Source organism: Microdochium trichocladiopsis, assembly GCF_020744255.1.
Source record: "Microdochium trichocladiopsis strain MPI-CAGE-CH-0230 chromosome Unknown B0I36scaffold_6, whole genome shotgun sequence".
NCBI classification, from domain to species: domain Eukaryota; kingdom Fungi; phylum Ascomycota; class Sordariomycetes; order Xylariales; family Microdochiaceae; genus Microdochium; species Microdochium trichocladiopsis.
The window spans coordinates 1,749,851-1,772,616 of record NW_025763549.1 but is presented as its reverse complement, the minus strand read 5'-3'; the positions used below and the strand labels follow the sequence as shown (position 1 = coordinate 1,772,616).

The 22,766-nt window shown below is 55.2% G+C and overlaps 8 protein-coding genes across 8 annotated transcripts; 2 read left to right on the top strand and 6 right to left on the bottom strand.

Moving 5' to 3' along the window:
- Positions 1–739: 739 nt before the first annotated feature.
- On the bottom strand, positions 740–2,163 carry B0I36DRAFT_325593 (uncharacterized protein). The gene is made up of 2 exons (XM_046154244.1): positions 1,503–2,163; positions 740–1,413 (listed from the first exon to the last, which is right to left on the bottom strand). The coding sequence occupies exons 1-2, from the start codon at positions 2,056–2,058 to the stop codon at positions 860–862; spliced, it is 1,110 nt and encodes a 369-aa protein (XP_046011639.1). The 5' UTR covers positions 2,059–2,163; the 3' UTR covers positions 740–859.
- Positions 2,164–2,393: 230 nt separating this feature from the next.
- Positions 2,394–4,161, bottom strand: B0I36DRAFT_325592 (uncharacterized protein). The gene has a single exon (XM_046154243.1). The coding sequence runs from the start codon at positions 4,011–4,013 to the stop codon at positions 2,478–2,480; it is 1,536 nt and encodes a 511-aa protein (XP_046011638.1). The 5' UTR covers positions 4,014–4,161; the 3' UTR covers positions 2,394–2,477.
- A 559-nt stretch (positions 4,162–4,720) lies between these two features.
- B0I36DRAFT_350245 (uncharacterized protein) lies at positions 4,721–6,957 on the bottom strand (the record flags this gene model as incomplete). Its single annotated transcript, XM_046156871.1, has 2 exons — positions 4,721–4,993; positions 5,047–6,957. The coding sequence occupies 2 exons, from the start codon at positions 6,955–6,957 to the stop codon at positions 4,721–4,723; spliced, it is 2,184 nt and encodes a 727-aa protein (XP_046011637.1).
- A 1,640-nt stretch (positions 6,958–8,597) lies between these two features.
- Positions 8,598–9,506, bottom strand: B0I36DRAFT_245726 (mitochondrial carrier domain-containing protein; the record flags this gene model as incomplete). The annotated part of the gene is made up of 1 exon (XM_046150177.1): positions 8,598–9,506. The coding sequence occupies one exon, from the start codon at positions 9,504–9,506 to the stop codon at positions 8,598–8,600; it is 909 nt and encodes a 302-aa protein (XP_046011636.1).
- A 194-nt stretch (positions 9,507–9,700) lies between these two features.
- On the top strand, positions 9,701–12,960 carry B0I36DRAFT_411195 (P-loop containing nucleoside triphosphate hydrolase protein; the record flags this gene model as incomplete). Its single annotated transcript, XM_046161933.1, has 2 exons — positions 9,701–10,080; positions 10,571–12,960. Exons 1-2 carry the CDS (start codon positions 10,032–10,034, stop codon positions 12,958–12,960), a joined length of 2,439 nt encoding a protein of 812 aa, XP_046011635.1. The 5' UTR covers positions 9,701–10,031.
- Positions 12,961–13,883: 923 nt separating this feature from the next.
- Positions 13,884–15,146, top strand: B0I36DRAFT_325588 (Asp/Glu racemase). Its single transcript, XM_046154242.1, has one exon. The coding sequence runs from the start codon at positions 14,019–14,021 to the stop codon at positions 14,754–14,756; it is 738 nt and encodes a 245-aa protein (XP_046011634.1). The 5' UTR covers positions 13,884–14,018; the 3' UTR covers positions 14,757–15,146.
- Positions 15,147–16,356: 1,210 nt separating this feature from the next.
- Positions 16,357–18,410, bottom strand: B0I36DRAFT_244651 (uncharacterized protein; the record flags this gene model as incomplete). Its single annotated transcript, XM_046150076.1, has 5 exons — positions 16,357–16,926; positions 16,989–17,177; positions 17,246–17,359; positions 17,414–18,090; positions 18,161–18,410. 5 exons carry the CDS (start codon positions 18,408–18,410, stop codon positions 16,357–16,359), a joined length of 1,800 nt encoding a protein of 599 aa, XP_046011633.1.
- Positions 18,411–20,789: 2,379 nt separating this feature from the next.
- On the bottom strand, positions 20,790–21,647 carry B0I36DRAFT_363905 (putative metallo-beta-lactamase domain protein; the record flags this gene model as incomplete). Its single annotated transcript, XM_046158885.1, has 1 exon — positions 20,790–21,647. One exon carries the CDS (start codon positions 21,645–21,647, stop codon positions 20,790–20,792), a length of 858 nt encoding a protein of 285 aa, XP_046011632.1.
- Between the last annotated feature and the right edge of the window lie 1,119 nt (positions 21,648–22,766).

Genomic DNA, 22,766 nt, shown 5'->3' with positions numbered 1-22,766 from the left:
ACTTCGCGCGCAGAGTCTCGCACAGCTATGTGGGATACCGAACGTGCCCTTCATGAATTGTTCGGCACCTCGTAAGAGTGAGGGCGCTATTTTTTCACGGCTAATCATTTGCCGTGGCCGAGGAGTCTGCTGATCGTGCTTTGGTGTGGTTCCGAGCTTGCCCTTCACACCACCAAAGACACCAGGACGGCGGCGAGGCACGAGTAATAATGCGTCTGAATCATGTGTGAGCATATCTCACACAGCATATCTCTGCCCTCTTGAGTAATCGCCGGGCAATGTCAACTTTCTCGGGCGACCACAAGCGATTGATTCCCATGATGCAGGCTGTTCACCCCATGGCAAGGGACAAATACTCCCAAATGCTGCAGCAGTGACTATAAGAGAAAGGCAAGGACAGATTCGCATTTTCTTTCGGCTGTCTTCTTCTCGCATTAGGCTTCACCCAAGATAGTCAATGCTGGCTGGGTCTCAACGATTCTCTCTGGTGATGATTCAGAACAGTGTGACTTGCTTATGGTCTCTCGCTGGACATCTTTAGCGACGTACTCCTGCGCCTCTGGACACCACTTTAATTTTGCCATGATGGAAGTGAACGTCAGTGTGGCTATGTGCGGCACCATCTTCGCCCATTCGCTACGTTTTCAATTATCATTATCACCCACTCGCCGTTAGGTCCTCCCAACGCACGGCGAAGGCGTAGGAGACATCATGACATGGCAAGACAGCTGGCTCAAAAATAGCATAGTGCACCTTAGCATATATCAAGACGGCTCTATTCCGTAAAAGCCACTGGGAATGATAAGTTGAGCCTCAATCGTGTTCAAAAAGGCGCGAGGTTGAATCAACAACCAGTGCACTAGAAGATGGCGAGTGCATTCGGCGGGGTTGCAACGGCGCCGGGTACATTACACGGCTCGCTGGTGAGAAAAAAGCTCCATCGATTTTCCTCCTGACATTGCTGCGCAAGCGCCTCGAGGTCGAAGAGCTCACCTATTGGACAACCCCACGACGCCAGACACGCCGTATGCAAAGACTCGGGCCCTTTGAAAGGCCAGGCTTCAAAGGCAGGCTGATCGCCAGCCACAGCTGAGAAGTTCTCCCATATCCACTTGAGCAACTCCGATGTGGTATCGACACCGCAAAACTTGACATCCTCGTATCGACGGTTTTGTATGTCCTTAAGCTCCTCGACAGTCTTGCTGGCCATGGCATGCATGAAACCGGTACGCACAAAGAGAATGTCTCCAAAATGAATCTCTGTGCCGTGGTCTGCCAGGCATTCTTGAAGGTCCGACACCGGGATGCGGCAAGTTCCGAAGGCATCAAAGTCGGGCCATTTGTGGTTCTTGATACGCCAGTTGTGGTAATCTACAAGAACTCCACGACCTACGATGCCTTTCTTGGCCCATGCTGTCGGGGTTCGTGGTATCGGTCAGTGGCAAGCTCACCTTGATATGGACGAGCTCCTGTTATCCACAAGCATCAAGCATCAAACGTACCATGAACACCATTAACTGTTGACTTGTGACCCTTGCTATCCGCCTCGTGAATCTGATCCATATTGACTCCATTGTAAAAGAGCTGCTCCTTGGCAAACCCGACATGGCGAAGCCCATCCCACTGCGTCGAGGCCTGGGGGTTGAACGTCCATACATCATCGTTACCGCACCCAGCCAGGTGACGGACGACATCGAGCTTGAAACCCTGTCGTGAGTAGAAAGGCTTGTTGCTAATGAGATTGCCGCTCAAGGCCCAGTCTAGCCCGACCCGGTTTCCAGACTGAATCTCCCTGGCAGCAGCCACGACCCGCGCCGGAGTGAGACGGTTCAGTGTACCCAGCTCATCGTCTTTTCCGTACAAGCCCCATGCAGCGACGAAAGGGTCGGACTTGCGCAGAGGCAATGACTCGTAAGGCGGAATGCCGTTCTGGTTCAAGGTATATTCTGCCGGATCAGGCATGGTCCCGTCTGGAGGGTGGTCGAGTGCACGAGCGAGGTGAGTGGCTCTGTCGACGGCGGACTTGTAGGATGTGGCACGAGTTTTGGACGAAGCCATGGATTGAGAAGATGATGCCAGTTCTCTTAGATACACAGTCTGGATGCATGATTAGAAGGCTGGGCCCCCAGGGGGTAGCACCTGGGCTCTGGTGGTTAACAAGGGGTCAGCCGAGGCATACTTGCCTCGATACGGATCGTCGGGGCGCTGAGCAGCCGCAACAGCCTAGCATGCCCACGCGCGCGGGGTTGATGGCATCCTCGCCTCGTTCTGGAAGGGCGAGCCAGCGTCACCACAGCGGAACCTGCCGGACTTTTCGATAGGAGCGACCCCGCGTGCTGGGGCTGGTCGGTTTTGGGGCCGCCTGGAACGCGGGGAACGTGGAGAAGAGGATGCCGTTGCTGTGTTTCTGCCACACTTGGGGATTGTCTTGCCTAGAGTCTTGGCGGGACGGGCCGAGCCTGTGTCTTGGTCTAGCTCTACCCAAAATACAGGCTCATTGGGAGGTTGTGGTACATCTGATAGTCAAACTCGATGCTCCACTCGAGCACAAACATCTTGGTCAGGGCCACGATCCCCTCATGGTCCAGTGTGCGCTCGCCAGGGTCCTTGCGCCAGAAGTTCACGCAATCAAACCTGGCCGCGTCCCATTCCTCGCCGACCAGAACCACCACAATGTCTGACACAACCCGCACAGCATCACCCGAGTTACCTTCCCCAGCAAGCACTGCCGAGCTTGCCATGTGTGCCATGCTGCTTCGCACAAATTCGGGATCCCATCCTCGCGCGTCCAGCTTCTCGGCATGGTCCGTTACTGCTCTGCGCAAAATGGCAGCCAGCTCGCCACGAAACTTGTCCATAACGGGCTTGCCAAAAGCTGTGAGGACGTCACGCATGCCCCGATGGATACTCCACGATAACGCTGTCCACGGTAGGCAATCGAGTGCGTGACGGATAAGCTCCTGCTCTCCAAGTGGAACCGCCATCTGGACGACGGCCTTGGCTTCTGTGCTGGGCAACGCCAGGACAAGTGTCCCATCCGGCACCTCGTCGTCGCTGAGGAGTTTTCGTGCAGCCATGAAGTCAACCTGGAACGCTTTCCCACCAAGCATGTTATAGAGATGTCTGCTTCCATGGGCGCCTTGGAAGCCTTTCTCGAGATGTCGCAGGCAGTAGATACCAGGACTCTTACGGCCACAGAAGGCTACATTGAGACCTGAGGCTTTTGAAGACACAACGCCGCACACAATCTCCCCACACCGTTCGATACGCTGTGCAAATGACCGGGGTAGGACCTCGGAGGCTCCGATTGAGTCGTGAGGAGCGAATTTGACCAAAGCTTCCTCGCCAATAGGCCAGGTGATGTACCACTGACCACAGTACGAGGCGTAGCCAGAACGTAGACCTGATGCGTCTGTGTAGTGGAACACAGCTCGACCGTTTGTAGCGACAAGCATGGTGATGAGTGTGGTTCGCGAAATGACGGCACAAGCACTGGATTTGTGCCGGCTCAGCCGCTGGCGCTTGAGATGAGCCCAAGCATCCGTTCTACTGGACGCTGCGTATGAATCGGCATGTACGTGGGACATGCTGCCTGGCTGCGGGATAGCCTTTTCCTCGTCATTCGTGATGCCAGTCTCTATCGTTGTCGCCACTGTAGTTCCGCGCGATGGTGGCTCTGGATTGAACATGGACATGATCATGGACCACCCAGCCTTACCAGGGCTCAGCAAGGGGATGCGCGTGATGTAAATGTTGGGCATTGCGCAGAACCCGCCGGCCATGCTTGCCGAGATGAGCGGCCCATGGGGCGGCGGCTTGGTGATGGTCCACCAGGGGAAAGGGTCCTGACGTTGGAACCAGATGCCCAGGTACTCAACAGTGCGAGATTCGTGAAATGGATCCAGCTTGTCGTTGATAGCATTCGCCTGGGTGATCAAACCGCCCAAACCCAATGCTGTTACCAGGAAGGATGCCCAGCCCACCACCTGCGACGAAATCTCAGGGCCTTCCATGGTAGTGGCTGGTTAAGTCGTGCTTCTGGATGTGCCGAGAGGGAGAAGTTGGGCTCCAAAAATGAAGGACGGCACACTTCAGAAACCAGCTATTAAGCTACTTCGTGCACAAGGTCGATAATATTCGTGTGCAGTGAAGGGGGGCTCCGAACGTGATGTAGTGAGACGATAGCTGCAGACAGGGAGGCTGTGTCCGGCCACCTAGGCACACCCTGCATGTCGTCAGGGATCTAGGTCGCGAGGATCATGGCGCGCTGGTCGTCAGCCACGCATTAGTGTCCCCTGTGCACGCTTGGTCTCGCAGCTCTTTAAACAGGGCAGGAATCCTTGGCTGCCTCACTCTGAGGGTCAACGGCTTCTCTTGAAGTCATTTAATCAGATTTCTGTGTACAGGATGGTAAGTTGGTCGTTGAAGGTGAATTGACACGCAATCGACCATTTCACGTGTGGTAATACACAGCACAAGAACCAAGAAAATATTCATTGCAGAAGTGTTTATTGTATCAATTCCAAAGCGAGTGGGTATCGTCTCGTAGGTTTTATGGTACCAATTCATACACACATTACATACAGAGTGCCCTTCGTATATATCATAGCGTCGTCAGAGGCGTAGGTCGTGGGCGAAACAAAAAACTGGGGATATCGTGGTGTGCTGAAAACATCAAGCATCCATCGTCTGTATATGTCCTGGCGGGTGGCAATTCGGATCAAGCCGCAGCCTCAACAGCAGTCGCTTCCTCGACGATTGGCGGCTTCGACTCCTCAGCAGCAGGGGCGACAGCGTCCTTCTTAGCCTTCTCAGCAGCGAGCTCTTTCTTAAAAACATCTGCTTGCTCGACCGCCGACTTCTTCTCGGCCTCGAGACGCTCAATGTTCGCGAGAGCCTCCTTGAGTTTGGCCTCAGCATCAGACTTCGAAGACTCGGCGGCCGTCTTCTCCGACTCAAGCGTCGAAATCTTGTCCTGCAGAGACTTGTTCGACTGTAATGCAGGGTTAGTCTCAATACCATGTCGTGTAGGGAGGGCCAACTTACGCTCTCAGCAGATTTGAGGCCATCGGCACCCTTGGACACTTGAGCTTCAAGCTCAGTCAGTTTCGCAGCTTGCTCGTCCGACTGCTTCTGCAGGGCGAGGCTCTGCTTCTCAGTAGCATCTACCTTTTCCTGAGCAGCGGCGGCTTCCTTGGACGACTGATCCCTAGCCGCCTCTGCTTTTGTCTGGGCTTCGACCGCGGCGGCAAGGTCCTTCTGGAGCTTCTTGCACTCCTCAGCAGCTGCCTTAGCCTTGTCCTGTGCTGCTGCGACCTCGGTCTCGGTCTTCGCCACTGCGGCGTCCAGGTCAGCCTTGACCTTTGCATGGGCCTCTCCCGCTGCGGCAAGGTCTTTTTCAAGCTTATTCTTCTCGTCTTGGGCCGTCTTGAGTTCTGTCTGCAGCTGCTCCTGGGCCGTCTTTGCTGCCTGGTTCTTCTCCTCCGCAGCGGCGAGCTCTGAGGCACTCTTCTTCGAAGCAACTTCGAGGTCAGCTTTAGCTTGCTTTATCTCGTTTTCAGCGGCCTTAACTTTCTCCTCCAGTGCTGAGATCTCTGCCTTCGATTTGTCGGCTACTGCGCCAGACTCGGTCTGCAGCTTAGACTGAGCCTCCTTGGCTGCGGCCAGGTCCTGGACAGACTTCTCAAGCTCTGACTGAGCCTTGGCCAGCTCTGCCTCATACTTCTTCTGCAGAGCCTCTTTGTCCTGCGCGGCAGTGGTAGCATCCTTCCTGGCAGTCTCAATCTCAGCTGCAAGCTTGTCGTGCGCCTCCTGAAGACTTGCATGTTTGGTCTTCAACTCGGCAACATCCTTGCTAGCCGATGAAACATTGCTTTCGTGCTCCTGCTTGAGCTTGTCGTGGGCCGCCTGAAGCTCAGTCTCGTTGTTCTTGGCAGACTCGAGCTCGTTCTTTAGCGACGTCAATTGGCTCTCGAGGTCCTGCTTCAGGGCGTCGTAGGATTCCTGAAGCTTTTCGTGCTTCTCTTGAGCATCCACAAGCTCCTTCTGAGACGAAGAGGCACCGTCCTCAGACGACTTGACGAGAGTGTCGTGTTTCTTCTGCAAGGCGGCAAGCTCTTCCTTGGCCTTCGTGAGATCCTGCTGGGCAGCACCCAAGTCCTCCTTGGCGGTCGACTTGAGAGCATCATGCGCTGACTCCAGCTCCGTAATCTTTTTCTGGGCTTCGGCAAGCTCAGCTTTTGCAGATGCAGTGCTCTCGTCCGAGCTCTTCTGAAGGTCATCGTGGGTCTGTTGGAGAGTCTTCAGTTGCTCTTGGGACGAAGAGAGGGCCCCCTGCCGCTTCGAAAGCTCCTCTCCGGCAGTAGCCAGCTCCTCAGCGAGCTTGGCGAGCCTGGCCTCGGCAGCCTGGCCCTTCTCGGTTGATGTATCCAATTGCTTCTTGACAGACTCCAGCTCTTCCTTCAGGGAAGTAACGATGGAACCCTGCTCACTGCTCGCTTGTTCGAGCTGTGCCTTGACGGAGAGGATCTCTTCGGAAAGCGTCGCATTACTTTCCTCTTGCGACTTGAGCTTTGCCTCGGCCTCGGCGAGCTGGGCCTTTACAGCCTCGAGCTCCTTCACGCTGGCGGCATTAGCAGCCGCGAGGATACTCTGCTTTTCGGCCTCGTCGCTCTTCTGCTGGAGCTCGGCTTGAAGCTTGGCGAGCTGTTCTTGGTTGTTCTTGTTGAGGTCATCGATCTTGGCCCGGAGAGCCTGAGCCTCGTCAGCGAGGTTTGTCAATTCCACTCTGGACGCAGCCAGCTCCTTGTCCTTGTCGGCGAGCTTCTCCTCAAGAGACGCGATCTCGGCCTCCTTGTCGGCGAGCTGCTTCTCGACAGCCTTGCGAGCTTCGGCAACGTCGGTTTCGATGACTTGGCCGCCGCCGCCGCCCGAGAGAGTCGACAGAATCTGACCCATTGTGTGCGTATGGGACGAGGGCAAGCGTGAGACTGAAAATGTAGCGGGGGGGAAGCAGCTCAGGTGGAGCTCAGGTCGTGGTGAGGGAGAAGTGAGAGGATAGCTAGGATGCCTGGTTATGCGGCGCGAACCAGAACTGAGTTGCAAGAGGAAGGGGAGGAGGGAAGTGGCGGCGGCAGGAGGGGTCCCTTAAGGTCTGTGGCCGGCAGGCAGAATTTTCTGGTCGAGAGCGAGAACGACCATGTGGGAGCATGTGCAGTGCAGACTGTGCGTCGTGCAAGGCTCTTTGGCGGTGAGTTGGCAGGGTGACTGTAGAGATAGGTACCTGGCTGCCCGCCTGGCCGGGCTGGCCGGGCAAGGTATCTCAATGGCAGATTGGTCCAGCTCCACGACCAGCTCCCGCCCACTCTTGACAGGGTCCACGCCACCTCTATCACGCAAAGACCCCTGCTTAGGCTCCGCGCACATTGGCTTGCCTGAGCTTGTGTGTCGTCCTTGCTCTGGTGGTTGCGTATGCTGCATCCTTCGCGGCCTGACGGGACTGATCGCATCGGGCAAACACCGTGTGAGTTGTCACTCCAGAGGCAACGTGCGAAGTGGGACAACCTGCCCGGCTTGAGCTCAAGTGGTTGCATAAACGCTGCATCTAGCCTGGTCCTGGCGCCGCTTGACCCTTTGTGCAGAAGCACAGCTGCCAACAGGACCCCTGACAATGCTGCGTTGGCAAGCTCCTGCCTCTCGCCTGTTCCTGCCCAACCACTCTCACGCCAGCCTCATCAGATCTGCTTCAGCCTCGGCGCTACAGCACTACCTAGTGGAAGCGTCAGTGCGATTATGACACAGTTGACAAGACTGTCCATGTAACTTGACCAGCTCCCATGCTGCGCTCGAGGAGGCTCTGCTAGCTTTAGATCTATCGTGCTGTCTAGTGTTTCTAGTGGCACGATGCCTAGCGTGGCATTGGGCGCAGCTTCAAGAACCCTACCCCATCCGTAGATCCGTTGAGGAGCTTACCAACTCCGGATACTGATAACACGCCAGCCAGGCACAACATGACCCGAGTGCTTCCCAGGTCTCAGGAGTCCGTGAGTGCAATCGGGCCAGCATGTTGACTTCTGTCGGCCATTAGCCCGTAGCCACTACTGGTTTTAATGCACAGCAGTCGAGATGTCGAAGCTCCGTTCTGTTGCTTGTGAGATCACGCAAAAAAGCGAATCTGGCATGTGGACTAGTCACAAACGGGGGGCACGATTTTGGGGAAAAGTACCAACATGTGGATCTTGTTCTGGGCGGATTCGCCTTCCCTAGCTACTACAGCATAACTATGCTCCACGTTGCTGCTCGCCTTGTTCTTGCTAGACTAAAAGCTAGTATCGCATTCGAGCGTGGTTCATCGATTGTTTGTCCAGAAGCGAGGGCTATTGTCCCTGCCAACTCCATAATGGTTTGACCCCACCATCGCCTTGTGGATCTGGGCTCGCTCATTTCCGAGTAGACCCGCGCGGTGCAAACCATCTCCATGGCAATGCCCCAAAGATGACAAGCCGTGCTGCAGTATTCCGCCATGGTTTGATGGTCTTTCGAAACATATCTGAGCGAGCATTTGCAATAGCGCAGACAAACGCGGGTGTTGGTCGTCCTTACGCATCGGAAGGAGCTTCCTCTGGCTTGTGCTTCGCCTGCCCGAGCTCAACCATGACCCATTCGTATACAGCCCATTGTACGGCATTGACGACGAAGGCTCGGACACTACAAACAGTCAGCCCACGGAAAAAGACCCGCCAGCCAGCCTCTGCATATGCCTGTCGTGCAATATCAACGGCCCCAAGCCGGGCGCAAGTAGACGCCGGTCCGCCCAAGAGCGGTGCCATAGCAGGTTGCGCGACCTGTGTCTGCACGCGAGTCTTGATAACATCCAATGGAAACACGCTGACCCAGGTCACAACACCGGCCAGGCCGCCGCAAAGCAGCACCTTGACTGCATCCTGCGTCCAGCGTGTCGCGCCATCTGCTGTACCGTTGCCGAACCAGCTACTGCTCAGCTCATAAGACCAGAAGTAGAAGCCGTACCCGACGCTGTCTCGCAGGGCCGTCACGCCGCCTCCAAAATAGAGGCCCCGCAGACCGTCTGATCGCCATACTTGTTTGGTGATGTCCCAGCTGGAGGAAGGGGTTGAGGCAACCTGGGCGCGGCATTTGATGAGTTCAGTGGGTGTGCTCACCACCCAGGTCGCGAGCCCGCCCACAGCACCAGCCGCCCACGTAGCCCACAAGCTTGAGCTCGTGTGCAGCCATGAATTGAATATCTCGTTGGTACGGTTGTATGACACAAACAATAGTGCATTCAAGGCGCCGTAGCCAAGAACAGGCGCAGCTGTGCCAGTGATCAAAGATGTCCTGTTCTGGAAGTGGCGCACATATGATGTGGCCGGCCTCGAGCTGGCTGTATCGCTGCTGGCCTGTAGTCGAACCTTGATGAGGTCAAGAGGATTCCCGACCAGGATCCCGATCGCACCGCTGATGTAGCCAGCCCAGAAATCGGCCGACATACTGCGCTTCCAGATCTGTCAGGACGTGCGGGATGATCAAGTCTGGCGGTGAAGGAGAAGCGGCGGTCTGCTGTTTATCTTGTTGGCCAGGTACACCATGGCTCAGTCGATCAGCTTGGCGATCCTGCTCTGCCAGTGAGGCAGCTTCGAAAACCCCCAAGGCTGCTGCTTCTTGCTTGGCAATCACACTGGCAGTTTCTGGGAGGTCCCTAAGGTGCGGAGTTGCTGGTGAGCTGGTAGATTGTGTATCAAAATGGGGCGACGCCTCAACACGTTCATCCAGTCCGAGGTACCTAATGACAACAGAGCCTTGCCCCATTCCGCAGCTCCACACGGATAACGACGACGGGACCTTCAGAATTGTGGACCAAGGCTACGGGCGGTCCTCATCATGCGAGTAGGTCGTCATTGTCAGCGCTCTTACCTGACGATTGTGCGATGCGTTGGTTGCTGGCTACACCTAGGCACGTTGTTAGTGGCTTGTGGTAGCCGCAGGATGAAAGCAAAACAAAACCCAGAGGCTCAATGCACGTCGAATGTTTGTCTCAGTTGATGAAGAACGATATATTAGCTCGTAACGATGGACCTCGGGAGCACGTCATGTGACCTGGCGTCACTGTCTGCCCCACCCTCCGGCGCGTCGACGCGTCGATGCACGGCACGCCCAGTCAACAATGGAGACCAATCGTTCCAGGCACAGCTTTCTTCCCAAGAAGAATGGCAGCAGTGACATGAAATCGCCACTAGGCAGACGCTGCACCGATCGTTCGCCACCCATCCAGAATCTCAAATTAAATAATGCAAGCGCAGCCCTGGAGAGTCTTCACAAGTCGACATTACCCATGAACAGCAGCAACAACCGCTCAGATATCGGGAAGTTCAAGGCATCGCCACGTCTTGTGGAAGTCGTGTAGCTATCTGCACAGAGGATCACCATCAGAGCTGCAAGACTATTTGCATTTCTTCCTCACGCTCAGCATTCACCTCTACCCTGCAGGCTATACACAAGGGAGCGGTAGGCACATTCACCTCTTGGGTGTGAGCATCGATGGCTGCCACGCCAGCACCGAAACCAAACAATACCCCCGGCAAGCGGCTCTACTCGCAGCAGTCCACTGAGCGGCTTTGGAAGCCTTTCAAATGCCCGGGAACAGCCTCCCCGACCCCCGCCGCTGATCGCCCAACCCGAAAGAAGCGCAAGGTTGATTACAAAGGTGCCGATGGAGAGACTGATCACGATACTCCGTACACAAATGCAGACCGGCTCGCTCTTGCAAACCGCGATGTCAACAGATTCCCGGTCTTCCGTCCCAAAGACAAAGACCAGGTTTTTCGTAAAGCGTTTTCCATTCCTCTGATCAATAAAGACAATACTTCATACAACCCGAACCGGCCCCCTCCCACGCTTGGCCTTAGGCAAGGTGCTGTCTTTGCTCCTCGCCCGCTTCACGATCCTAGTGGCGAGTTTGCCATTGTTCTCCACGACCCGACCGTTGACGATAAGCCCAAAGCATCAACTTCTGGCTCAAATGGCGAGAATGCAGCAGAGGGAGCCAAATCCCAATCACTGGATGCGCCACTCGTCCACAAGAGTCTTGCGGAGATCTTGGGCATCAAGAAGAAGGTCGAAGGAGAACGGCCACGAGTGCCTGTCGTGATCGACCCACGCCTGGCCAAGGTTCTTCGACCACATCAGGTTGAGGGAGTTAAGTTCATGTACAGATGTGTCACAGGCATGATTGACGAGCTTGCAAATGGATGCATAATGGCCGATGAGATGGGCTTGGGGAAGACCCTCCAGTGCATCACATTACTCTGGACGTTGCTGAAGCAGTCGCCTGATGCTGGAAAGCCAGCCATCCAGAAAGCCATTGTGGCGTGTCCTTCAAGTCTTGTTCGGAATTGGGCCAACGAGCTCACGAAGTGGCTGGGCGCCGATGCCATTACCCCATTTGCCATCGACGGCAAAGCCTCCAAAGAGGAACTAACAAGGCAACTTCGACAGTGGGCAATCGCAAGTGGCCGATCTGTCACTCGGCCAGTGATCATCGTCTCGTACGAGACGTTGCGCTTGAACTGCGAAGAGCTCAAGAATACGGAGATAGGTCTTATGCTGTGCGACGAAGGCCATCGTCTGAAAAACGGCGACAGCCAGACATTCAGCGCTCTTAATAGCCTCAAAGTTACACGCCGTGTCATTCTGTCGGGTACCCCGATCCAGAACGATCTTTCCGAATACTTCGCCCTCATCAGCTTCGCCAACCCAGGTCTCCTTGGTGACAGGCTCGAGTTTCGGAAACGATTTGAGCTGCCCATCCTAAGGGGCAGAGATGCCGATGCTAGCGACAAAGACCGGCAGAGAGGAGACGAGTGTCTGCAAGAACTCCTGGGCGTTGTCAACAAATTCATCATCCGCCGTACGAACGACATCTTGTCCAAATACTTGCCTGTCAAATACGAACATGTGGTCTTCTGCAACCTTGCACCATTCCAGCTTGACCTCTACAACTACTTCATCAAAAGCCCGGATATTCAAGCGCTACTGCGTGGCAAGGGCAGTCAGCCACTGAAGGCCATCGGCATGTTGAAGAAGCTCTGCAATCACCCAGACCTCCTCAATCTCTCCGAAGACCTCCCTGGTTGTGAAAAGTTCTGGCCCGACGACTATGTCGCCAAGGATGCCCGCGGCCGAGACCGGGATGTGAAGCCGTGGTATTCGGGGAAGATGCAGGTCCTGGACCGCATGTTGGCAAGAATCCATCAAGACACTAATGACAAGATCGTCCTTATTAGCAACTACACCTCAACTTTGGACGTCTTTGAGCGACTCTGCCGCAGTCGTCAGTACGGATGCCTGCGATTGGACGGGACTATGAACGTCAACAAACGGCAGAAGCTCGTCGACAAGTTCAACGATCCCGAGGGCAGCGAATTCGTTTTCCTGCTATCCAGCAAGGCAGGCGGCTGTGGTCTTAATCTAATCGGTGCGAATCGGCTCATTCTGTTTGATCCGGACTGGAATCCAGCAGCCGACCAGCAGGCGCTTGCCCGTGTCTGGCGTGATGGTCAAAAGAAGGACTGCTTTGTTTACCGCTTCATTGCGACTGGGACGATTGAGGAGAAGATATTCCAGCGACAGAGCCACAAGCAGTCCCTTTCGTCCTGCGTGGTAGACTCTGCAGAGGACGTGGAACGCCATTTTTCGCTGGACAGCCTGCGAGAGCTGTTCCAGTATCGCAGCGACACACGCAGCGATACACACGACACCTTCAAGTGCAAAAGATGCAAACCGGACGGCAGGCAATACGTCAAGGCTCCAGCGATGCTCTACGGAGACACGAGCACATGGAACCACTTTGTAAACGAGGGCATGCAACAGCTACAAGACCTCTTGCTTCGGCAAGAATGTGGGGAGCCTGAGGTATCGGCGGTCTTCCAGTACATATCTCATTGATTGAAGCGCCTCACTTCTGCAAAGCGGGCTTTGTGCGGATTTGCTGCTCTCTGATCCCAGCTATGCACTCAAGAATATGCATTGGAAGGTGGACATTCCTTATTTTAGAGGCGTATCATGACTTTGCTGCATCTTGCAGTAAGAAGGGACATTGAGGTGGCGCTTGCTTTACTCGTATAGAAACATGAAACGATGGATGCTTAGCTGCCACAATTGGTAACGTGTCCGCAATTTCGAGGCTACCGGCTCCATTCGCATTGTGAAACAACTGTTGAAGCAGTCGATGCTGCTCCTAGAATGTGGTAGCCCACGGGCGGTGACCTAAGGCTCAGTCTGATTTTCTCCCAGACCGCCATCCCGAGAATGTCTGGGGGTTGCGCCGTGTGAGGGCACAAATGCTCGTCGAGGATCCGGTTTCACGCCGTTTGGTCGTCTGCTTGGGTGTGCTTATCCTCGGCGTCGGTAACCCGCAATTGATCAGTCTTTGAGAACATGGACGTGCCTTGGCTGAGGGAATTGATAAGAAGTGGCAGGGCGTCGCCTCTGAAGTCGCCAGCAGTACGGATCTTGTCAAGATCCTCAGCGAACTCCTTGGTGGCGCGCTGCAGATAATAGTTCGTGAACTCTGCCGCCCTCGAATCTTGACTGGGCATTTTGATTGAAGGTTAAATATTCGCTGCCTCAACTATGCGGGGCGGGATTTGTGTCTGAGCGGCTGGCGCAAAGTTGGCTTCAGATGAGAGAGGCCCAAAGCTTTAGAACTTGGGTCCTGGGGGTGTTGGAGATGAGATGGCTAGAAACTGACGTTTGGGAGATCGTGGTGGCTGAAGGGGGAAAAGCTCTTCAGGCTCGGACGAGATAAAACAAAGCCCCGGCGGGCCCCGCTTGAGTCGGAGGTGCTCCGGTCGGCGGCACCCGCCCCCCGCTCGCAGCAGACCTCCGCCTGGACCGCGAGGACAAATGCCAACGAAGTGACCGGAGCCAAAGGAGAAACACACATTCGCTGCCCCTACAAACAACTACATCCTCTCCCACTAGACGTCCCCAAGCTGCGCATCATGCCGCTCAAGCTCGGCGTGCTGGTCCCATCATCCAACACGGCCCTGGAACCACTTACAACGGCCATCCTCGCCAGTCTTGGCTCAGATGTCAGTGTCCACTTCTCACGCTTTCCGGTGACTACGATCTCCCTCGATCCCACCGGGCTAGCTCAATTCAGCCTCGATGGCCCCATCATGACTGCCGCTCGACTGCTGGCTGACGCCAAGGTCGACGTAATTGGCTGGTCCGGGACGTCTGGGGGCTGGCTAGGGTTCGATGCCGACGAGAAGCTCTGCCGGATCATTGCTGAGACTCTAGGTGTCCCGGCAACAACCTCGACTCTCGCCCTGAACAAGGCTCTGGACCTAGTCGGTGCAAAGCGATTGGCGTTCGTCACACCTTACCTCGATGATGTGCAGGAGCGCATCATACAGGTGTACAATGCAGCAGGTTACCGGGTCGTCGCAGAAAGTCACAGCTGCATCGCCGAGAACACCCGCATCGCCGACAGGACTGCCGCTGAGCTAGACGCACAAGTCAGCGACGTGTTGAACCAGGCTGGAAACAACAAAAATATCGACGCCATTACCACATTCTGCACAAATCTATCGGCAGCACATCTGGTCGTTGATTGGGAGGCTCGTCATGGTGTCCCTGTGTTTGACACAGTGACGACTGTAATTTGGGATATGTTGAGGCTCGTAAAGTACGACAAGGTCAAGATTACTGGGTGGGGCCAAATCTTCACTCTGTGAAACAGTATGTTCCAAGCTGGGGCTGCCTATGTGAGCCGTGATGGGATGCCCGGGATCAACTATCTAAGTGCAGCCTTAAGCTTGGTCGTAGTCAAGTACATTGGATTATTCGGCATCCTTAACATTATAAAGCGTGATATTGCACAAAGATCCTGGCCACCAACGACAGCGAATTCAAGGAAAGACGCGATCTGCGCGGGAACCTGCTCCGTGTATAGCAATTTTACTGGTTTAGGATGATGTTGGGGAGGGTGCGTGGGCTGGACTGGAACGGGATAATTCGGCCGCTCTCGTACCAAATACTTGTGGCTTGTGTTAGCCAACTGCGAACTCGAGGTGGTCATCTGGTCGGTCCGGCATGACGGCCACGGTCTGGCTAATCAGCGATGCATGTGAGTTGGCGGTCGTCGTCATTCTCAGTGAACCTGCAACAAACCGGGCACCAGGCAACACAGGGCGTGGCTTGCTCAACACGGGGCATTTCATGCGGCCTAGACAGCGTCCCCACGCCCGAGTCAGGCTAGCATCAACACCACTACCTTCTTATCGTGTGGCATAGGAGACACCGAAGTGCCTCCTACCGAGTCGGGGGGCCATTCGGAAATGCACGAGCTTCTTCCCAGTCTAACACTTACACTATTAGCTTACTGCATGCAGCGTCGAGGACCACTAGGCCAATGCAATGCCTGCGTTATTAGAAGACAATTCAGAGTAGGGTACTTCTCATGGAAGACCAATAATGTACAATTTACTGCAACTAAGCAAGAACTGCGGATTCGTGACACAAGCGGGTGCAGACATCCTCAACGCGGCGGTTAGTTGTGGGAACAGTATATATATATAATTCTAATGAGCCCCCACTCAACAAGCACTCCTAGGTACGATGCCAGAGTGGTTAATGGGTCAGGTTAGTCACTACCATTCAGTCTTCAGCGATCCCCGCACACAACTAACAATCTCCGCAGACTTGAATTCCTCAATTCAATCTTATCTGATGGCTTCGGCCGCGTAGGTTCAAATCCTGCTCGTATCGTGCGATTTCCTTTTTGGTCGGCTTTCCCGCCACCTCTAGTACCTGTCTGTATCATGCCTCGTACAGTTTCCAAACTTTTGTTGGCGCCCTCGCCACATTGGCATTATGTGGGAGTAATTCACGATCGCAGTTGCCGTCTTTTCGTTTCCTCATCACGCGCAGCCTTGCAAACACGAACTACGCACTCTCCACGTCGCGCAATGTCGCCCTTCCTGAGTGATGTGCATCTGCAATGACTATATACATAAAGACAAAATGTTCGTACATTCATTTGTGTTGGGTTGCTTCGTGCTACGTATCCGGGCCCGAAGTTACATCCAGATAAGCTGGCGCCATATCCTCGTAGCTAAGTGCAAAGACTTGCTCCGCGTGGGTATCATTAACGGAAAAATAAATCTAACAGTGCAAATCTACGACAAATGGACCTGTGCCATTGTCAAGTTGCAAGAAATCGCCTCGTTACGCTCGTCAGGCTCAAACCAAATGGCGCTTTTATGATGCATGCTGCCACAGTTGACCAGTCCCTTGATCGCAATAACTGGGCGATGGCGTTGTGGCGATTGCCCATCAAACTTGTGAGCTCGTGATGGGCGTCCACAACGGGCGCCGCGAGCCAGACTCCTTCCGGACAGCCCACCCCTTGAGCGCCAGGACCAGGACAACCCAAGCCATGTACAAACCCACAAAGCCCATAGTGACTGTGTACATAAACATGGCATCGAGCTCGTAATTGATCATACCTCGAACAGTATCCTCAGAACTGGCCATGAAGATAATGCCGCCAGCAATCAGGCCGAAGGCGGTGAGGAGCTCAGTCGGCGGCCGACCTGGTAATAAGGACCGGGGTGGCTTCATATACATGATGATGTACGTGAAGCCGCGAGCAAAGGAAGCAGCAGCCAGAAGGTTTCCCCACTGCTTGTGTACCATGCTCGAGGTCATGTCGGCTTGTGTATGCGAGCTCATCATGATGCCCAGCAGGAGGATCACCAACGCGGGAATAGGGTTGATGGAGAACCCGTAGTGGTCAGGTCGTTCGAGTTCAGCCTGCTCCGGCTGACGTCCAGAGGCGGCAGATGCCTCAACGGTCGTATTCAGTAGATCACGAATGCGATTCGATTCGATGAGCATAGTGAGCTATGAGTTTTAGAAACTGTTAGCACGCGCACAGTGATGGATGTGCATGTAGTTCTTCTTACCAAGCCGCCGCCAATGAAAAGAACTGTAATAGCCGCATGTTCGAGGTCCTGATGGCTGAAAGGTTCGCCGGCGTTGCCGAGATGCTCGAGAAAGATGTTGGTTGAACCATAGAAGAAAATAAGAAAACCCTCGACAAACTCGGCCGTCGGTTGCCATTTGGCATTGGTTTCAGGTCGTACGTTCCATGCCTAAATGAGATCAGCAAAGTGCCCACGAGCATAAACCAATCTCCGCTGGTGGATGTCTCTGCACCTACCCAACCTAAATCTCCGAAGCTTCCACACCAGCGACCCAACGTCAGCGTTCCATACCAAAAGAACACGCCACCCTTGATCCAGTGCGCGAGCCCGCTGAAGACCTCGTGTCCCTCCTGAATCGGTAGTTAGTACATGTGTCTGAGATATGACAATGTGAATGAGCTTACAAAGAACCTTGCGTATGTTATGATGCCCGTCGCGATGGTTATCGAACCCAAGATCAAAATGGTGCGATCGATGAAGTTGTAGACGAGGGAAAGAACGCTCCACACGCGCCGTGACATGAGGCCAGCGGCACGAACGAGAAGCGACTTGTCGGACGTTGCGGAATTCCTCAGCTCAGAAGGCTTGAATTCGAGATCATCATCATATCCGTCGTTATCGTGACCATGATGGTCGAAGGTCCGTGATTGATCGAAGGAAGCTCTCGTCGGGGACTCCTGGCCGACCATGGTGGACACAGAGTTGCTGCGGCTCGAGTCGGCCGTGTTCGCGCCGGCATTATTGTGCTGGTAAGGGTGCGCGTACAACTGGGCGTGGGCCGCAATTGCCCCGGTCGAGACGGGGATGAAAGCCTGCTCCTCGTGACTCTTGTAGTGACTACGGAGCTTGCTCAAACCCTTCCCAAGCGCGCCAGAGGCACGACCAACCATACTGATCAAGACCTGAGCGCAGGCAACCCAAAAGACGAGCCAACCGAGCTTGTGGTGCGCGTTGTTCGGATATAGGTCGGGTGTGTTGGCATTGTAGAAGAGGCCGAGAACAAGACCAGCAGCATTTGTCGCGAGGAAGAAGAACTGTGTCGGTACGGTATATCGAGACCGCGCGATGGAGAACATGACACCTGCACGAGCGACACGAAAGAGTCAGCGAGCTGAAAAAGCCAGGCATGCGCCATAGCTCAAAGGGCATACCAATGGGGAGTACAACGATCCAAGCAAGGACCATCAGCACAATGTGGCCATAGATTGCGCCTGTGTGCTCCGGCAGCCGGAAGTAAGTCAGGTTGGCGGGATCTGAGTCGGGCTGAGGCTCCGGGCTAGCCATGGCCATGTCCATGTCCATATGCTCCTCGTCACCATGAGCCAGCGCCAGCGGTAGTGTGGCGAGGAGTACCGCAGCCGCGAGATGCTTCGCGCCCGCGGAAAGGGTATGAGACGCCATACTCAAGCCCAGCCCCATTCTGTCATGCGATGTGCTCAGACCCCCTTCTGCCAGTTGGTGCTGTCGCAGCAGTGCCGTCCTATAGAGGAGATTGTAAGGTGCGCGCGAGGTAACGAGCCGGCGAGGACGAATGTGTGGCGCAGAGATCGAGAGCGTAGGGAGCTGATTTTGAGGACCGAGTCGTGAGAGAAGAGGGTCGTCAGTCGCCAAGCGCTTGGCCAGGCTGGGCCTTTGTCCGTTGATTTGCGCGGGCTTGCGGTCTACGGCGTTGCAGTGACACTCACGCGGAGTACGGCACAGCAGAGCAAGATGAGGTGAGCTGTTGGGAAGCTGCGCAAACAAAGGTAACAGCCTATGACAGTGGCAACCACGAGAGCACAAGGACAGAGCAGTTTGTCAAGGCGGGCACGTCGGGCGCGAGGGCCGGCGCGAGGCGGCCGGGGACGGGGGCGTTAATATGGTGAGCCCCAAAAGTGCCCGACGTCCAGAGACGCAGTGGGGACGCAATGTCGACATCAGATTTCACGCCGGGCGATCCGGGCAGGGCGGTGGGTGACATGTCAAGCGTTAAGGTTTAGGATGTCGCGCGCAACCTGGAATGCCCTCACCTCCGTCACTGTCAGCAGTGCGCGCCAACAGGTGCTGCCGGTTCCGGTGCTTCCGACCATCCTCACCCACCACACTCTGCCTCTTACCCAAGTCAAACACAAGCCGGTCGCTTATCTAGACAGCTTGGAGACTGCTTTACAAGATCTGACTGGTCTCGGCCGGCTGCCCCTTCGCCGAGCCATGCCCGGAGGTCCTTGTCGGGTCAACCATTTCGGCGCGAGAGCGACAACAAAGGGGGGAAAAAAATATATAGAGTGGACAAGCTATGTCATGGGTCGCTAGCTGCCCCACTCAGAGATGAGTGCTGCTGCTGCAAAGCTCCGTCGCCGCGCGCCACCTTTCTCACCACCCACCGCTCGATGGTGTGTCCCGTTCGAGCCCTGTGCATCAGTCGCCTCCTCTTCGAGAGGCCGGGGGGCTGGATGTCGGCACTCACTGGCTGAAGTGTTCTGCAATGCACCGACTCACCTTACCCTGCCCTTGTCAGGCCTCTATCCCTGTCCCGCATCGCTCTGAAGCCCCCCTCCTTCTCGGCTTCCTCCCTCTGTGAGCGCGTACAACATAGCTCGGGTGGGTCCGTCCTGCCGGGCCTTTATGACTGCCGGCCACTATGCAGTTCCATTAATAATCACATGTGTGGTGACCCTGCGATGGGGCTCAATACGCGTCGGTAGGCTAACCAGTCATCACTTGACCCCTGGGTCCTCGCCCATCTTCTATCCGGATCTTCCGAAAGCCTTGCTTCATCACGGTACAAGTCGCAGCAACACGCTGGGGATTATAAATCATCGCGTTATCGTCACATGATGACCGGGTCTTTTCCAATCGGGCCATGAACCACTGCATGACGTTGCCAGCCTAACCACCGCCCTAAGCATCCACGCGAGCCACGACGCTCCGGGGCATGTCCAGGCCAATTGTTGCGATCCGTCGGGGCAAGCCGAGTCCCCACACTTCGCGCCTCCGTCGCTCCCGATAACTCAAGCCCTCAAAGGGTGGTGTACTGCTTCACTTCTCAATGATACCGGGATCTACTCCCAAGCAGTGAGTCAACTGGTCTTCCGGCCTAATAACTTGGCTCCGGTTCCGCTCCACAGATCTCACATTGTCTTCCGAAGCTCCCGAGGTGGTCGGGATCGGAGCTGTTTGATACGGTCGAACGAGGACTTGTCCCACGTATCGGTGTGGAGCCTGATGGCGATGGACGACGGTACGAGTGTTGCCGCGTGATTCTCGGATCGCTTGGACATAATGAATGACTGGGCTCCTCAAGCTCAACCGGTGATTCGCTGATCGGCTCATCACGCACGCACATCGATGTCGGCGAGTGCCCCCAATGCTGCCAGCACAGTAGCACTTGATTCGCTGGCCCCATGCTGCTTACCATGCATGCTGACCAGCTCAGGGCCCTTGCCAATTGCTACATGTCTCTATAAGATGGCCGCATCTGCAGGCGGTCTCACAGTGTTGGTCAAAGCAAAACGCAAGTGTCCATATGGGGCTACCTGGGCAATATAGCTCAGCTATGTCGTTAGGCATCAAGCCATGGCATATTGCGCTACTGCTCGAAGTAGACGCCTAAGCGGGCATGCAGCAGTGTCCATGTGCCGTCTATTTACGACTCGGTGGAAGCAAGTGAAAGCGGCTGGCCGACTCACCGAGTCCTTACATTACCATGCTAACGAGTCGTGTTGGCTTGTTTCAATGTGCCTGTAAATACTTAGGTACTTAAGTATGCTATATTTCCGGTGGCCATTCTTTGTGAAACCCTCACAGACTTGACCGATCACGAAGCCTCCACCTTTCCTCACTCTCGAGTACGACCCTGTCCTCGGCCTCTAGTTTGCGCAATATCTGGCTAACCCCGCCAGCTGCGGGGATATGCAGCGATTCGGGTACATCGCGGTAGATGATCTTAACAAGGTCCATAACGGCCCAGGCACCTCCCTTGGCGTGCATACTGTCGCCGTCTCCAGAGGCCAGCAGCTCCAGCACTTGATCTTCTCTTTGTTTGCGATGTGATATGTACTCTTCAATTTTGGCCGGTGCTGAGTGCAGAATAGCGCCGTGGCCAGGGTATGCCCTGCCTTGGACAAGAGGCTTCATCTTGGCGAGGCTCTGCAGATATGTCCCGAGGTCTTCGAAGACAGCTGTCCCATGGCCGAGCACATTGTCACCGGTGAACAATGCGTCCTCCTCGCGCAGCACGAAAGCAACGTGGTCCGTCGTGTGGCCAGGCGAGTGGACCGCAGTCAGCGTAGCACCTTGGACCTCAAACTCTTGTCCATCCGCTATCGGATGCTGGCCCCCCTGAGGATCGAATTTGTGGATGGTTGTGGATGGATTCAGCCCCAGCAAGTCCTGAATGCCGCCTACGTGATCGTGATGCCAATGTGTGATCAATGCCTGCTGGATATGGGCTTTTTCCTGCTCGAGTAGGCGTCGGAGAGCGGCAATCCACGACGGCCGACCCTCAGCAGTGTCGATAAGGATCCTCTGAGGACCGCTGCCGACGAGATAGGTGTTTGTGCCCTGTAGTGTGAATTTGCCTGGGTTACCACCCAGTATTCGGACGACCGCAGGGCTGAGGCGCTCAACCTCGGGCAGACTGGCGAGGTTGGAAGCCATGGTGCGCTGAGTCGTGCGGCCAGGGGTAAACAGAGCGGCAAGAGGCCTTCTCCAATGGGACATGCGTCGTGTTCCCGCGCGAAAAGGAAGGAGTCGATGAACTCGAACACACTAGAAACCGCAGATGACAGCACGACTGGGAAGAGGTTATACGATTTGCGGGGATGGATGCGGCAAGATACAAGCAGGCCGAAGCTGCGGAGTACAAGATTTTGTGGTCTGATCAAGCAGAAGAAGCCATGCAGAGTCTCGACAAATTCTGCGTGCGTAGCGTGAGGTCGACTGCCGCAAAGAACGGATTTGTCTTTGGTTGATGCAATGGGCAAGAGCTGCCCGACTGGAATTGGATTGGAGAGCCGAGGCTGGTTGAGCGCGGGGCCTTCACCCCAAACGAGAACGGGTACTCTCCCCGGGTTGATCCTTTGCCAGCACGTCATTTGCGACCGACAACAAGTCTATTTACGAGTCAAGCGATGTAGGGCGACTCTGAACAAGTGCGAACAACGAAGCGACCAGATCAGAGGTGCATGTGCATGTAAACGTGTGCAGATTGAGGTCATCGCAAACGACCGTGAAGATTTGGGTCTTGGATGGTTCTTGGCTTGGGATAGCTAGTATCGCTAATGGTGCTTCCAGGGAATCTTGGCCCACGGCGACTAGATTATGATCCGTAATTGACGTCCCAGCAAATGCCATGTTGGACACGGCACTTCTAAGTTCCAAGATTCATAGCAGGGGAATGCACTACTCCGAGTTCCTGTGGACCGAGCGAGGCGTGAAGGGCGTTGAGCAGCTGATAAGCAGGTGCGATAAGAAATTTCCCGCGCGCTACAGGAACAGTTTCGCGCGCTGGAGGCAGCTGTGTCTAGCGCAGGAAGCGGCAGCAACGAGCTGGGGCCCACTCGCGCAGGGAGCCACGGCTGCCATCACCACCCCGGAGGCAGCACTTATCAATATCGATTAGTAGCCGACGGAGGTGCAATGCTCCCCAACGCAGCGCCGACATTGCCCGCGATAGCTGCCAGCTCCGGGGCTCTTCTGCCTTCAAGTTATATTCAGCGCCTTGTGCAACTGGCCAACCAGCTTGCTTTGCCAGAGTCATCTACCGTCTCCAGCTTG

Excerpts from the sequence above, each read along its gene's own strand:
- B0I36DRAFT_325593 (XM_046154244.1), bottom strand. The coding sequence starts at position 2,058 with ATGGCTTCGTCCAAAACTCGTGCCACATCCTACAAGTCCGCCGTCGAC. Across the intron at positions 1,414-1,502 it reads AACAGTTAATGGTGTTCATG|CATGGGCCAAGAAAGGCATC; the intron begins GTACGTTTGATG and ends GAACCCCGACAG.
- B0I36DRAFT_325588 (XM_046154242.1), top strand. The coding sequence starts at position 14,019 with ATGCCGCTCAAGCTCGGCGTGCTGGTCCCATCATCCAACACGGCCCTG.
- B0I36DRAFT_325592 (XM_046154243.1), bottom strand. The coding sequence starts at position 4,013 with ATGGAAGGCCCTGAGATTTCGTCGCAGGTGGTGGGCTGGGCATCCTTC.